Raw genomic sequence first — 15,625 nt, forward strand, 5'->3', positions numbered from 1 at the left:
TATATATATATATATATATATATATATATATATATATATATATATATATATATATATATATATATATATATATATATATATATATATATATATATATATATATATATATATATATATATATATATATATATATATATATATATATATATATATATATATATATATATATATATATATATATATATATATATATATATATATATATATATATATATATATATATATATATATATATATATATATATATATATATATATATATATATATATATATATATATATATATATATATATATATATATATATATATATATATATATATATATTTATTCAAAAATAACATCCATTTTATATAAATTTAATAATTAAAAATAGATTAGCACAGCATTTGTAATGGGCAATTCCACTATTCTTACGGTAAAAAACTATTTGTGTTTCTTATTTCACTTCATTAAACTGTTATTATTGCTCTAAGTTTGATCACTGATTATTGTCAATTTTTAAAATTTGCTTAAAATCAAATTTTCTTTATGCCAGAGTTTAAGATAAACTGGAAACTAGAAATTTCAGAGGCATCCTTGCATTTTATTCTCAAAATTCCTTGCCCTCTTCAATTCAAATAACTTTCCCTCTACTTACTTCATCTACACACTATTTCTTCCTTCCCACTCTTTTATCCTTTATTTATTAGAGTATTTAGTATGTATAGGGATGTAAGGTACACAGTCACTGCCAAAAAGAAAATCAAATCTCTTCAGAAGACTTGTATATAGAGAATAGAGAATGATAAGCAATATGTTATATGTAACAGTAAGACAAGCAGAGGGTATTATTAAAAGTACTAAGGGGTAGGAACAATAGTGAGGATAGTGGGAGAGTCAGGGATAGTTAAGTCTCAGAGGAAGAGTAGAAGGTAACCAGGTAAAGGGCAGAATGAAGGCATTCCTTATAGCAGAGAAGCATGAACAAAGAGTAAGATTATGGGGAAACACAAATGGAACATCATTGCTAGATTTATTAAGTGTAAAATAGGGAATGGGAAGAGCTAAAACTGTGCAGATAGGTAGGAGCCAGATTATTAAGGTCTCTGCTACTGGGTCAACATATAAACAAAGTGATTACTTCGAATCTTCTTGGTGAAAATGGACCTTCTGAATTCTTGCTATAAATGCCAATCTATTTGACTTCAAGATTACAATGCCCATTTCTATATGTTTGCTGTTGAAAGTGACTTTTGAGATAAAAATATTGCAGTTATTAAATATATCCTATTAGCTGGACTCATTTTGGGAAAAGACTGAAAGACAAATTCTTTACCAAGACCCTGTCAATCAGGTAACTGAAAAGAACATACTCATGTAGCCTAGTCCCTTCTAAGCATGTCTACTTTTTGTTCCCCTATAAAAAACTCCTGTTTCAGAGTCTGACAGGGCCATCTATAAGAGCCAGCAACACCCTATTATACTATTGCTCCTCTGAAATGGGCATCTTGGTGAAGATTAGGCTGGTAGATGAACCACAAACAAAATCAAGTCTTCAATCTGAAAAAACCAGAAAACATTAAGCATTGCCTAAGGCCTGGTGGTAAACCTATGGGATGCACTTTTGAATCAGAAAAGATAAAACTGCACTTACATCTCTGGCTTTCACATAGAAGGCCTCTTGAAAAGCAGCTTCTAATGAGCCAATAAAAAATACAGGATGGCAGTCACCATATCTATAGGAAAAATTATGTCTATTAATTTAAATACATTTCAAATTGCCTCAAAGTTTCACAAGTCTAATTAGCATCTTTTAAGTAAATGTTGGGACTAATGCCTCTTAAGTACAAACCAAACATCAAACATTCTTTTAAAGGTTTGGGAATGAGCTTCATTAGTTCATAGAGTTCTTCTTGGCCTATATTGATAATATTAGAATATTGTAATTTTAAGAACATCTAGCAAATGGACTTATTAATAAGTGCTACAAAACACCATACCGTTTATAAGTAGCAATTCCTGGTTATCTACTTTCCTAAGATTTTCCTTACAGTAAACTTAACTTTTCATTTTATTAGTTTATTTATTCTGGAAGTCTAACAGAGAGGGAAAAAATTACATCTTTTGCAAAGTTTCCAAATTATATTACATTGGAAACCAGAACTAAAGAGAAATATCATTTACAAAACAAAAATTTAGGGTTAAAAATTTAAATCTTCTTTACTTAAACACCTTATAAGAATCTCTAATGCATACAAAACATTTCAATTAGACTCTTAAGAATAACAGTTCAAAAACAAAAATTAAAAGAAAAAATTCACTTATATTTAAAATTTTAAAATTATTTTTATATTTAATATTTTAAAGGATATTTTACTTATCCTAGAATATACCAAAAATTAGCATCCTATAACCTAGTCCCTTTCGGAATATGGGGACTCATAAATTATATATTGATATATATTATTAATATAGTAATTAGTATCCATTTATTTTATTTCTATAAAGATATAGAGATAAGATGAATACATCTCTGAAGTGGCATAAATGGCTTACTAGTTATCCAACATTGAATAGTATGTGTTAAACTACCAGGACTATATAAACTGATAAATGTACCTTTGAATACTTTACAGAGAAATTAAAGACAATCTATGATTAAAATTGCCCCATAAAAATTACAGTAGCATTAAAAAACATCAGTTTTATGTAGTTAATGTCCTAACCCTACCTTGAAGAAAACTCTGCTGTAAATTGTAATAAGGCATCTCCTTCATTTTCTGCGTTTTCTGGCACTAAAAAACAAACAAAAGAAAAAACAAAAACAAAAAAAACAAAACAAATAGACACAAAAAACAAACCACATAACATCTAATCCCACATATAAGAAATATATTTAATCAATAAAGAGAAAATAAAATTAAATTTTAACTTCTGTGATATATTTGAGGAGACATTTTAACTTGATATACATTAGAAGATCACATAAAACCTTAAAAAAGAACCTTGAAAAATTTCCAAGCTCATAAATTTTGGAAAGCCAACTGACACAATCCGGCTAAGCATTTCAAATGTGTCAGTAATCAATTAGGATTCCAGTGTTTTCTTAAAATGACATCTTGTGATTAAATTATATAAGAAAGGATCTCAAATTCTTTTAACAATCTTATTTATAAGGAAGATGGTCAATTTTAAGTAAATATCACATCTGTTTGTGCCCAAGGGAGTTCCCTGATTTCACTGAGTAAATGAGCCATTTAAGGATTTATTTTAATGGTAATTTTGCATATAGTACCACTTGTGATTATATATCATGTAAAGTTAAAAAGAAGGGGATGGCACATTTAGTTTACCATTTTTTTCCTTCCAAAGGTGGGACCAGTGAATGGAAAAATGATATTATTCTTAAAACTGATATCTCCACTAAGATGTGGGGAAAAAAGTACAGTCATAGAAGATATAGTTATTTGTTATCCACCTCAAGGTTTAAAGTAAAGAAACTCATAATAATTACATATGTGAAACATAAGTTACTCATTCCCTTGCATTTTTAATGAATTTTACATAAGCATTGGGAATTGTTGAGCTTAATAAAACCAAAACTAAAGAGGCTGTGGTTCTAATGAATAATGTGTCTACTTGTTATATTTTCTCTCTTCAAACCTGGAAAGTCAGTAAGAGATTTTTAAGTTCATTGTTCTTCATAAGTTTCTGCAGTAGGAAGTAGAATTATAGTGCTAGACCCAAAGATCTATTAATACTCACTCATTGGAGATTTTCTCAGGGCAGAAGATGCCATGCCGAATACTTCTCCATCATCCACTCCAAATTCGGAAGCATCTTCAAAATCATCTCCATCACTATCACTAACCATATGAACATCGGTGCTTTGCTAGTTAAGAAAAGTCCTGATTAGTTTTATATTGACTTTAGGAAATCAAATTCCAAAATATAAGTTTTTTAATCACAACGGGATATAAGTATTATAATAATTTTATTAAATAAGAATCCATTTGCTAGAGTAAATTTTTCATTTTAAGGCTTATGTATGGGGATCGCTGAGTGCCTCAGCGGTTTAGCACCTGCCTTCGGCCCAGGGCGTGATCCTGGAGACCCAGGATCGAGTCCCACATCAGGCTCTCTGCATGGAGCCTGCTTCTCCCTCTGCCTGTGTCTCCGCTTCTCTCTCTCTCTCTCTCTCTATCTTTATCTCTCATGAATAAATAAATTTTTAAAAATCTTAAAAAAAAAAAAAGAAATTAAGGCTTATGTATATTTCTAAACTTGCTGTGATAATCCTAAACCAGGTTGGAACCTGAAGGAAAATGAAGAATGCTTACAAACTCAATGAAGACAGCGATTTTTGTCTGTCTTATCCCCAGAAATTGTATACAATTAAGTGCTCATAAATGTGGAGATGGGGGGAGGGGCAAGATGGCGGCAGAGCAGGGTCTCCAAGTCACCTGTCCTCAACAAATTACCTAGAAAACCATCCAATCATCCTGAAAATCTACGAATTCGGCCTGAGATTTAAAGGGAGACCAGCTGGAACGCTACAGTGAGAAGAGTTCGCGCTTCTATCAAGGTAGGAAGACGGGAAAAAAGAAATAAAGAAACAAAAGGCCTCCAAGGGGGAGGGGCCCCGCGAGGAGCCGGGCTGAGGCCAGGGCGAGTGTCCCCAGGACAAGAGAGCCCCGTCCCGGAGGAGCAGGAGCTGCACCAACTTTCCCGGGGGAAAGGCCTCCCGGGGAATTGGAGCAGGATCCCCAGAAAGGCGGGGATGCCCTCGGGCTCCCTGGGACAGTAACAGAGGAACTGCGCCCCGGAGAGTGCGCCGAGCTCCCTAAGGGCTGCAGCGCTCGGCGGGACCCGGAGCAGCTCGGAGGGGCTCGGGCGGCGGCTCCACGGAGGGGGCTGCGGGGCTCCGGGAGCAGCTCGACGGCGGCGGCTCGGGCGGAGGAAGAAGCTCCGCGGAGGGGGCTGCGCGGCTCCGGAAACAGCTCGGAGGGGCTCGGGCTGCGGCTCCGCGGAGGGGGCTGCGGGGCGGGAGCACGAATCCAACAGCGCAGGCCCCAGAGCACAGGGCGCGGGGACACAGCCCAGGATCCGGCCTCCCCCAGGGACAGGCAGAGGCTGGGAGGGCCCAGGACAGCAAGGACGCTCCTGCCTGGAACTGAGCAGATCAGCGGCCCCACCCGGGAGCCCCCAGGCCCTGCAGACGGAGAACCCCGGAGCTACTGCAGGAGCTGACTCCAGGGTCCCAGAGCTGCCCCCGCCACTGTGGCTTCCTCCCGGGGCCTCACGGGGTGAACAACCCCCACTGAGCCCTGCACCAGGCAGGGGCAGAGCAGCTCCCCCAAGTGCTAACACCTGAGAACCAGTACAGCAGGCCCCTCCCCCAGAAGACCAGCGACACGGACCAGTTCCAAGGGAAGTCAAGGGACTTAAAGTACACAGAATCGGAAGATACTCCCCCGTGTTTTTTTTGTTTTTTTCTTTTGTTTTTTTTTGTTTGTTTGTTTTTGTTTTTTTTTTTTGTTTTGTTTTGTGCTTTTTTTTTCTCTCTGTCTTCTTGATTTCTGATTGCTTCCCCCACCCCCCCTTTTTTTTCTTTTTTCTCCTTTCTTTTTCTTTCTTTTTCTTCTCTTTTTCCCCTTTTTTTTTCTTCTTTCTCTTTTTTCTTTTTCTCTTTTCTTTCCTTCTCTCTCTTTTTCTCCTTTTCCCAATACAACTTGTTTTTGGCCACTCTGCACTGAGCAAAATGACTAGAAGGAAAACCTCACCTCAAAAAAAAGAATCAGAAACAGCCCACTCTCCCACAGAGTTACAAAATATGGATTACAATTCAATGTCAGAAAGCCAATTCAGAAGCACTATTTTACAGCTACTGGTGGCTCTAGAAAAAACCATAAAGGACTCAAGAGACTTCATGACTGCAGAATTTAGATCCAATCAGGCAGAAATTAAAAATCAATTAAATGAGATGCAATCCAAGCTAGAAGTCCTAACGACGAGGGTTAACGAGGTGGAAGAACAAGTGAGTGACATAGAAGACAAGTTGATGGCAAAAAGGGAAACTGAGGAAAAAAGAGACAAGCAATTAAAAGATCATGAGGATAGATTAAGGGAAATAAATGACAGCTTGAGGAAGAAAAACCTACGTTTAATTGGGGTTCCTGAGGGCGCCGAAAGGGACAGAGGGCCAGAATATGTATTTGAACAAATCCTAGCTGAAAACTTTCCTAATCTGGGAAGGGAAACAGGCATTCAGATCCAGGAAATAGAGAGATCCCCCCCCTAAAATCAACAAAAACCGTTCAACACCTCGACATTTAATAGTGAAGCTTGCAAATTCCAAAGATAAGGAGAAGATCCTTCAAGCAGCAAGAGAAAAAAAGTCCCTGACTTTTATGGGGAGGAATATTAGGGTAACAGCAGACGTCTCCACAGAGACCTGGCAGGCCAGAAAGGGCTGGCAGGATATATTCAGGGTCCTAAATGAAAAGAACATGCAACCAAGAATACTTTACCCAGCAAGGCTTTCATTCAAAATGGAAGGAGAGATAAAGAGCTTCCAAGACAGGCAGGAACTGAAAGAATATGTAACCTCCAAACCAGCTCTGCAAGAAATTTTAAGGGGGACTCTTAAAATTCCCCTTTAAGAAGAAGTTCAGTGGAACAAACCACAAAAACAAGGACTGAATAGATATGATGACACTAAACTCATATCTATCAATAGTAACTCTGAACGTGAACGGGCTGAATGACCCCATCAAAAGGCGCAGGGTTTCAGACTGGATAAAAAAGCAGGACCCATCTATTTGCTGTCTACAAGAGACTCATTTTTTTTTTTTTTTTAAGAGACTCATTTTAGACAGAAGGACACCTACAACCTGAAAATAAAAGGTTGGAGAACCATTTACCATTCAAATGGTCCTCAAAAGAAAGCAGGGGTTGCCATCCTTATATCAGATAAATTAAAATTTACCCCAAAGACTATAGTGAGAGATGAAGAGGGATACTATCTCATACTCCAAGGGTCTATCCAACAAGAGGACTTAACAATCCTCAATATATATGCCCCGAATGTGGGAGCTGCCAAATATTTAAACCAATTAATAACCAAACTCAAGAAATACCTTGATAATAATACACTTATACTTGGTGACTTCAATCTAGCTCTTTCTACCCTGGATAGGTCTTCTAAGCACAACATCTCCAAAGAAACGAGAGCTTTAAATGATACACTGGACCAGATGGATTTCACAGATATCTACAGAACTTTACATCCAAACTCAACTGAATACACATTCTTCTCAAGTGCACATGGAACTTTCTCCAGAATAGACCACATACTGGGTCACAAATCGGGTCTGAACCGATACCAAAAGATCGGGATAGTCCCCTGTATATTCTCAGACCATAATGCCTTGAAATTAGAACTTAATCACAACAAGAAGTATGGAAGGACCACAAACACGTGGAGGTTAAGGACCATCCTGCTAAAAGATGAAAAGGTCAACCAGGAAATTAAGGAAGAATTAAAAAGATTCATGGAAACTAATGAGAATGAAGATACAACCGTTCAAAATCTTTGGGATGCAGCAAAAGCAGTCCTGAGGGGGAAATACATTGCAATACAAGCATCCATTCAAAAACTGGAAAGATCTCAAATTCAAAAGCTCACCTTGCACATAAAGGAACTAGAGAAAAAGCAACAAATAGACCCCACCCCCAGCAGAAGAAGAGAGTTAATTAAAATTCGAGCAGAACTCAATGATATCGAGACCAAAAGAACTGTGGAACAGATCAACAGAACCAAGAGTTGGTTCTTTGAAAGAATTAATAAGATAGATAAACCATTAGCCAACCTTATTAAAAAGAAGAGAGAGAAGACTCAAATTAATAAAATCATGAATGAGAATGGGGACATCACTACCAACACCAAGGAAATACAAACGATTTTAAAAACATATTATGAACAGCTGTACGCCAATAAATTAGGAAATCTAGAAGAAATGGACGCATTCCTGGAAAGCCACAAACTACCAAAACTGGAGCAGGAAGAAATAGAAAACCTGAACAGGCCAATAACCAGGGAGGAAATTGAAGCAGTCATCAAAAACCTCCCAAGACACAAGAGTCCAGGGCCAGATGGCTTCCCAGGGGAATTCTATCAAACGTTTAAAGAAGAAATCATACCTATTCTACTAAAGCTGTTTGGAAAGATAGAAAGAGATGGAGTACTTCCAAATTCGTTCTATGAGGCCAGCATCACCTTAATTCCGAAACCAGACAAAGACCCCACCAAAAAGGAGAATTACAGACCAATATCCCTGATGAACATGGATGCAAAAATTCTCAACAAGATACTAGCCAATAGGATCCAACAATACATTAAGAAAATTATTCACCATGACCAAGTAGGATTTATCCCTGGGACACAAGGCTGGTTCAACACTCGTAAAACCATCAATGTGATTCATCATATCAGCAAGAGAAAAACCAAGAACCATATGATACTCTCATTAGATGCAGAGAAAGCATTTGACAAAATACAGCATCCATTCCTGATCAAAACCCTTCAGAGTGTTGGGATAGAGGGAACTTTCCTCGACATCTTAAAAGCCATTTACGAAAAGCCCACAGCAAATATCATTCTCAATGGGGAAGCACTGGGAGCCTTTCCCCTAAGATCAGGAACAAGACAGGGATGTCCACTCTCACCACTGCTGTTCAACATAGTTCTGGAAGTCCTCGCCTCAGCAATCAGACAACAAAAAGACATTAAAGGCATTCAAATTGGCAAAGAAGAAGTCAAACTCTCCCTCTTCGCCGATGACATGATACTCTACATAGAAAACCCAAAAGCCTCCACCCCAAGATTGCTAGAACTCATACAGCAATTTGGTAGCGTGGCAGGATACAAAATCAATGCCCAGAAATCAATGGCATTTCTATACACTAACAATGAGACTGAAGAAAGAGAAATTAAGGAGTCAATCCCATTTACAATTGCACCCAAAAGCATAAGATACCTAGGAATAAGCCTAACCAAAGAGGTAAAAGATCTATACCCTAAAAACTATAGAACACTTCTGAAAGAAATTGAGGAAGACACAAAGAGATGGAAAAATATTCCATGCTCATGGATTGGCAGAATTAATATTGTAAAAATGTCAATGTTACCCAGGGCAATTTATACGTTTAATGCAATCCCTATCAAAATACCATGGACTTTCTTCAGAGAGTTAGAACAAATTATTTTAAGATTTGTGTGGAATCAGAAAAGACCCCGAACAGCCAGGGGAATTTTAAAAAAGAAAACCATAGCTGGGGGCATCACAATGCCAGATTTCAGGTTGTACTACAAAGCTGTGGTCATCAAGACAGTGTGGTACTGGCACAAAAACAGACACATAGATCAATGGAACAGAATAGAGAACCCAGAAGTGGACCCTGAAATGTACGGTCATCTAATATTCGATAAAGGAGGAAAGACTATCCATTGGAAGAAAGACAGTCTCTTCAATAAATGGTGCTGGGAAAATTGGACATCCACATGCAGAAGAATGAAACTGGACCACTCTCTTTCACCATACACAAAGATAAACTCAAAATGGATGAGAGATCTAAATGTGAGACAAGATTCCATCAAAATCCTAGAGGAGAACACAGGCAACACCCTTTTTGAACTTGGCCACAGTAACTTCTTGCAAGATACATCCACAAAGGCAAAAGAAACAAAAGCAAAAATGAACTATTGGGACTTCATCAAGATAAGAAGCTTTTGCACAGCAAAGGATACAGTCAACAAAACTAAAAGACAACCTACAGAATGGGAGAAGATATTTGCAAATGACATATCAGATAAAGGGCTAGTTTCCAAAATCTATAAATAACTTATTAAACTCAACACCAAAGAAACAAACAATCCAATCATGAATGGGCAAAAGACATGAAGAGAAATCTCACAGAGGAAGACATGGACATGGCCAACAAGCACATGAGAAAATGCTCTGCATCACTTGCCATCAGGGAAATACAAATCAAAACCACAATGAGATACCACCTCACACCAGTGAGAATGGGGAAAATTAACAAGGCAGGAAACCACAAATGTTGGAGAGGATGCGGAGAAAAGGGAACCCTCTTACACTGTTGGTGGGACTGTGAACTGGTGCAGCCACTCTGGAAAACTGTGTGGAGGTTCCTCAAAGAGTTAAAAATAGACCTGCCCTACGACCCAGCAATTGCACTGTTGGGGATTTACCCCAAAGATTCAGATGCAATGAAACATCGGGACACCTGCACCCCGATGTTTCTATCAGCAATGGCCACAATAGCCAAACTGTGGAAGGAGCCTCGGTGTCCATCGAAAGATGAATGGATAAAGAAGATGTGGTTTATGTATACAATGGAATATTACTCAGCAATTAGAAACGACAAATACCCACCATTTGCTTCAACGTGGATGGAACTGGAGGGTATTATGCTGAGTGAAATAAGTCAATCGGAGAAGGACAAAGTGTATGTTCTCATTCATTTGGGGAATATGAATAATAGTGAAAGGGAATATAAAGGAAGGGAAAAGAAATGTTGGGAAATATCAGGAAGGGAGACAGAACATAAAGACTCCTAACTCGGGGAAATGAACTAGGGATGGTGGAAGGGGAGGAGGGCGGGTGTTGGGCGGGTGTTGGGTGACAGGCACTGAGGTGGACACATGACGGTATGAGCACTGGGTGTTTTTCTGTATGTTGGTAAATTGAACACCAATAAAAGTTAATTAAAAAAAAATGTGGAGATGGTTATAATCAGAGAGGTCAAAGACAAAGCAAGCTATAAGAGTCTTTTAAAAGCTCACAGTAATCTCTATTTCAAACTTGCCACATCCTTACTGCAAGGGTTCTCAAATTTTTCATTAGTGGAATATGGTACACTATTCTGAGTGTTATTGGAGATAATATGAAACTATATAAAAAGCTCTTTGTAAAGTGCAGGCTATTAAATATGAGAAGTGCTTCTATCCAATAAATATTTGTTGAGAATTTACTACATGCTGGGCACTGATAAACATGTTCTGTTTAGGGATGCCTGGGTGGCTCAGTGGTTGAGCATCTGCCTTTGGCTCAGGGCAGTCCCGGGATCGAGTCCCATAATGCGCTCTTTGCATGGAGCTTGCTTCTCTTGTCTCTGCCTCTCTCTGTGTCTCTCATGAATAAATAAATAAAATCTTGAAAAACAATAACAAAACATATTCTGTTTATTTTGTTTTCAGCAACATCAGTTGAGATTTAAAGTATTACAATTAAAAACACCAGCTTCAAAATATGAACTAAGCTGCTAATCTCTAGGTAAGAATGGAATTTCAAAAATACTGAGATCTAAAACATCCAAACTGTGAATACTGACAAATATTTATGCCTTGGATGAGAAGGGGGTCCCAGCAAGATATCTGGCTAAATGCCTATCTGTACTATGTTCAATACATAAAGACTGTTTGATAAATGAAATTTCTATCTTTTAAAATACAGCATTATGTACTTAAGCTACGAAAACGGGGAAACTATTTGATTCTGGCCTATGAAGAAGAGCCTACCTTAGAGATAAATATTTGCCAGAAAAGCATTAAGAGAAACTTAGGGAAAAAAAAAAGAGAGAGAGAGAGAGAGAGAAACTTAGAATCAAAGACTCCTAAAACTTGGCTAAAGGGATGTTAGAGGTTGGCTAGTCATAAAATCATAGAGTTTTAAACCAGAAGGGATTTTAAAGATCTTCTTATCAATGGTTTTCAAATTTCTTTTCACAGGGTTACTGCTTTCCCATGGCCCCAAGGCAAAATATTATGTAAAATTACAATAGACATGTGCATAAAATAGACAAAAGTAAGGCCACTCTAGTTGATGCAGGGAGAGGGAGTCTAATGTTCCTGAGCTTGGCCTTTTCTTTCTCATATCTCTTTGATAGTTGGGTACTTCAGAAAGGTCTCAGGACACTATGGAACAATTTTTAAATCTACTGACCTAGCAAGTCTTAACAGCTCCAAATGAAGAAGCCAAGATATTTACTCCATTTGACTCAGCTTAGCATTTCCTCTTTGGGTATAACCAAGCACTGATGCCCAGAATTGCAACATTTTCCCTCTTATCTGAAAGTCTTCCTATTGGTTTGAGTAGAGAAGATAACAAAAAAAATACTTATTGGATGAGTAAAAATGAATGGTCCTTGCCCTAAGCAGTCTATCTGCTATTCTGACTACACCACTATATCTTACAGACACCTTGTTTCTACTTATGATCCTAATCTAAGTGTTTTGCTTTGTAGGGCACAGTGCTCCTCCTAGTTTCAGCAACTTAACAGCTTAAAAATTCAAAAGCCCCTTCTTATTTCAAAGTAGTAAGGGAGCCTCCTCTACAAAACAACACATTTATTAGGATCACTTCTGTGCTTGAATTCCCTCTGTGTTTCAGGCATGCGTATATCTGGAGCATGAAGTTCCCTGAACCTTGAGGCTCAGTTTCTTGAACAGGTAAGGTGCAGGATCTAAGAGGTACACTATATGCTCTTGTAGGATACTTAGCCAGGTTCACAGGCTGGTGGAAAGAAACAAAAGTCCAGTATGATGAACCTTGTCACGTTTTCTATCAGCTAAGTTCTCATCTCAGCCTTCATTGGTCTTGCCTAACACTCACTTTTCCCTTCAAGAGGCATCAGGTTAAAAGAAGGGTTGGAAGACCGACATCTTTTTTTCTCACTCTTTTACCTTACTCCTTCACATTGAAACTCCTCCTAATCCAGTCTTCCATCAAATAATAGCCCCTTTCCATAACAAAATAATTTCATACTATACTAGGATAGTGATTTTAATCTGTGCCTATGTAACCAATTATTAATTTTGTCTTCATAAAGTGTAGAATTCCCAAGTCTCTTAAGATCCGGAAAGCAAAATCCTACAACACCTTCTTATCTAAAGAGCCAATTTTGTTGAAAAAAGTATATTTCAAATATGAATTATTGAAGTATCTGCAAGAATGAGCTACTTAATTATGTATAAGGAACTCCCAATCTCTTCACATTTTCTTATCAGCCATCTAACAGGTTAGGGAAGCTTTTTCTAAAAAATGAGATAAACAATCATTTTTTCATTAGTGTTTGCTGATGAGAATATATAATCTCTTGGTTCAGCCATGGCAGCCTTAAAACTCTTTGAATCCAGAGAATTTATTTATTCAGAATTTGAAAAACAGCTAAAAAAATTCATGATTCTATTTTGGCTGTTTATTGGTATTCATTTATTCCCATTATCATTTAACAAACATTTACAAACCCCTAGTAAATGCCACATTGCCTGGAAAGATATAGTCTATACTTTCTTAAGGTGCACTCTATAATATTTATATATACACACACATATATGATAAATAAATAAAATTATAATACCTAGTGATAAGTGTTATGACAGGTAAGTTTCAAGGAGAGTATTTAATGCACAGGGAATGGGAAAAATCAGAGGAAACTTCCTAGAGGAGGAAGAACCAAACTGAGACAAAATTTAGACTCCTTATATACTTGGCACTAAGGCAAGCTTGTAAGTGAAGCAGATGTTCCTTTCACCAATTATATCAAAGCACCAGGTTAAAAGCTAGGGATACAGAGATAAAACATGGTTCAGGCTTTCATGAAATTTCCACTCTAAAGGAAGACATAAAAATATCCTTATTTGAATAGTCAAAAGGAAAGGGTCACAAAAATCACAATGTATCATTTGCGAGTTTCAAAGAATAGCAGGTCTCTCAGTGATTAAAATGAGCAGTTTTTGGCTTGGGTTGACATTGATCACTAATATGGATGAGAAAATAGGTTTCTGGGGGGAGATATGGTAAGTTCAATTTTGTGCAGAGTTAGTCTGCAGTGGGCCTTCAAATGGAAATGTTCAGAAGTAACCCAATTACCATTTAGTTTGTCTCACCAAGTTTTAAAAACTGAAATACAGATTTTTGGCAATTATCCATGTTCAATTTCATTTTATTAGGTATAAGATCCTTTGCTCTGTTCACAATCATATTCCTGGTACTTAGATCAGTACTAGGCATACAGGGGCATGCAATCAGAATATACTGAATGAAAACTGAATGAATCTTTTCTGCCACTTAAATCAAAACCTAGGTATCATTCTAATCTCTTCCTTTTCTCTCCTCCCACAAATCCTATCAGTCACCAAGCCTACTGATTTCACCTCCAAAATACTTCTTGAACCCATATCCTTCTCTAGTTTTACAAATGATGTTCTAGTTGGACATCCCATTATCCTTTAATTGAGCTAGTATAACAGATTCATATTTGATTTCTCTGCTTCCAATCTTGTTTCCCTTACATCTAGCCTCCACACAGCAGCCAAAGCTGTCTTCTCTGAACTGCGTATTTGGGGGAAAGAAAATCATTTCTCACTTACAAGCCTTCTATGGCTGCCCAGAATTCAAGTTCCCAACTTGACCTGTAAGACCTATTCACCTTCAATCTTATCTCTTATGTTTGTCTCCCACCTTATTTGCATAAACACCAACCTACAGTCATCTCTGTGTATATTGCATCAGATCATGTTGTTTCCTTTGAATGAAATACTATTTCCATGTTTCTTCATTTGGTTGACTATGCCTCATTCTTTATAATTTGATTTGGATAAAAATTCCTCTAGTCTTTCTTCCCCCTCCTCCTCCCTCAACTTGTTCCTCATCCTCTTCCTCCTCCCATTCTTCTTTTCTTTAAAAAATATTTACGCACCAATATTTATTTTGTGGCTAGTATATGCCAGGTACTACACTAGGTGTTAGGGCTACAGAGATACATAAGGCAGATATAGCTTTTGCTTGCAAACATTCTTGAATGTTATGCCTCCAACCCCCACCTTTGTGCTCCCGTAGTATCTTGTGCTTGCCTCGATTTTTTCACTATATAATGTAAAATTACCAGGTATATTCATCTGACTAGCACACAGTGAACATTCAAAAGATGTTTCCTTAACTGAAGTTATTAACTAACTAGCGTTTATTACATTTGAAGTTTTTTTTTTTATTCTTGGGGTACTCCCCCCTCTTCCACTATCAACTAAGGAGTTGACAATTCTCAAGAGGCCTGGGTCCATGGGTCCTTACTCTGTCCCACCCAGGCAGCTAGAAAAAGAAGAGGAAGGTATTTAGCTAGGTACTGAGATATGGAAAGATCATTAAAAGGGGGCTGGGGAGTAAGGGAAGGCTGGGAAAGTAAGAAAAAATGGTCAATTATAAAAAAAATGTAGTTGCAGGACCAGAAGGAAGATGTAAGAACCAAAATTCCCCTAGGTAGAGGACACATAACTATAAGCCATAAAATTCAAAGCTTAAATTTAACTACTGGTCTCAAAAGTCTTCTTCCTAACTTGAGGCTTAAGACAATCAATAGAAAAATGGTAATTGTCCTGAAACCTGAAATCATGTAGAAGGGTTAAAACTGGAAAAAAAGCAGAACCACTGGGTGGAAGCTACAAGGACACATGTTCCAGTTTAATATATGAAAGATATCAAGACCTATAGCTGTTCAACAATTGGAACTGGTTGCCTTGTTACAGGAAATCAAATATAGGAATATTTTGAGAGGATATTTGAG

General features: G+C 37.3%; 1 protein-coding gene across 3 annotated transcripts in view; it reads right to left on the minus strand.

Annotated features, from left to right (window-relative positions):
- FAF1 (Fas associated factor 1) overlaps window positions 1–15,625 on the minus strand; it is a 470,490-nt gene that overhangs the window by 140,412 nt on the left and 314,453 nt on the right. For all 3 annotated transcript variants that reach the window (XM_041738818.1, XM_041738819.1, XM_041738820.1), the window contains 3 exons: window positions 3,746–3,872; window positions 2,712–2,775; window positions 1,635–1,716 (listed from right to left, as the gene is read on the minus strand). In XM_041738818.1, coding sequence (XP_041594752.1) covers window positions 1,635–1,716; window positions 2,712–2,775; window positions 3,746–3,872 — 273 coding nt within the window. The remainder of the gene's footprint in view (window positions 1–1,634; window positions 1,717–2,711; window positions 2,776–3,745; window positions 3,873–15,625) is intronic.

The sequence above is a fragment of the Vulpes lagopus genome, chromosome 23 (assembly GCF_018345385.1).
Source record: "Vulpes lagopus strain Blue_001 chromosome 23, ASM1834538v1, whole genome shotgun sequence".
In the NCBI taxonomy this organism is placed as follows: domain Eukaryota; kingdom Metazoa; phylum Chordata; class Mammalia; order Carnivora; family Canidae; genus Vulpes; species Vulpes lagopus.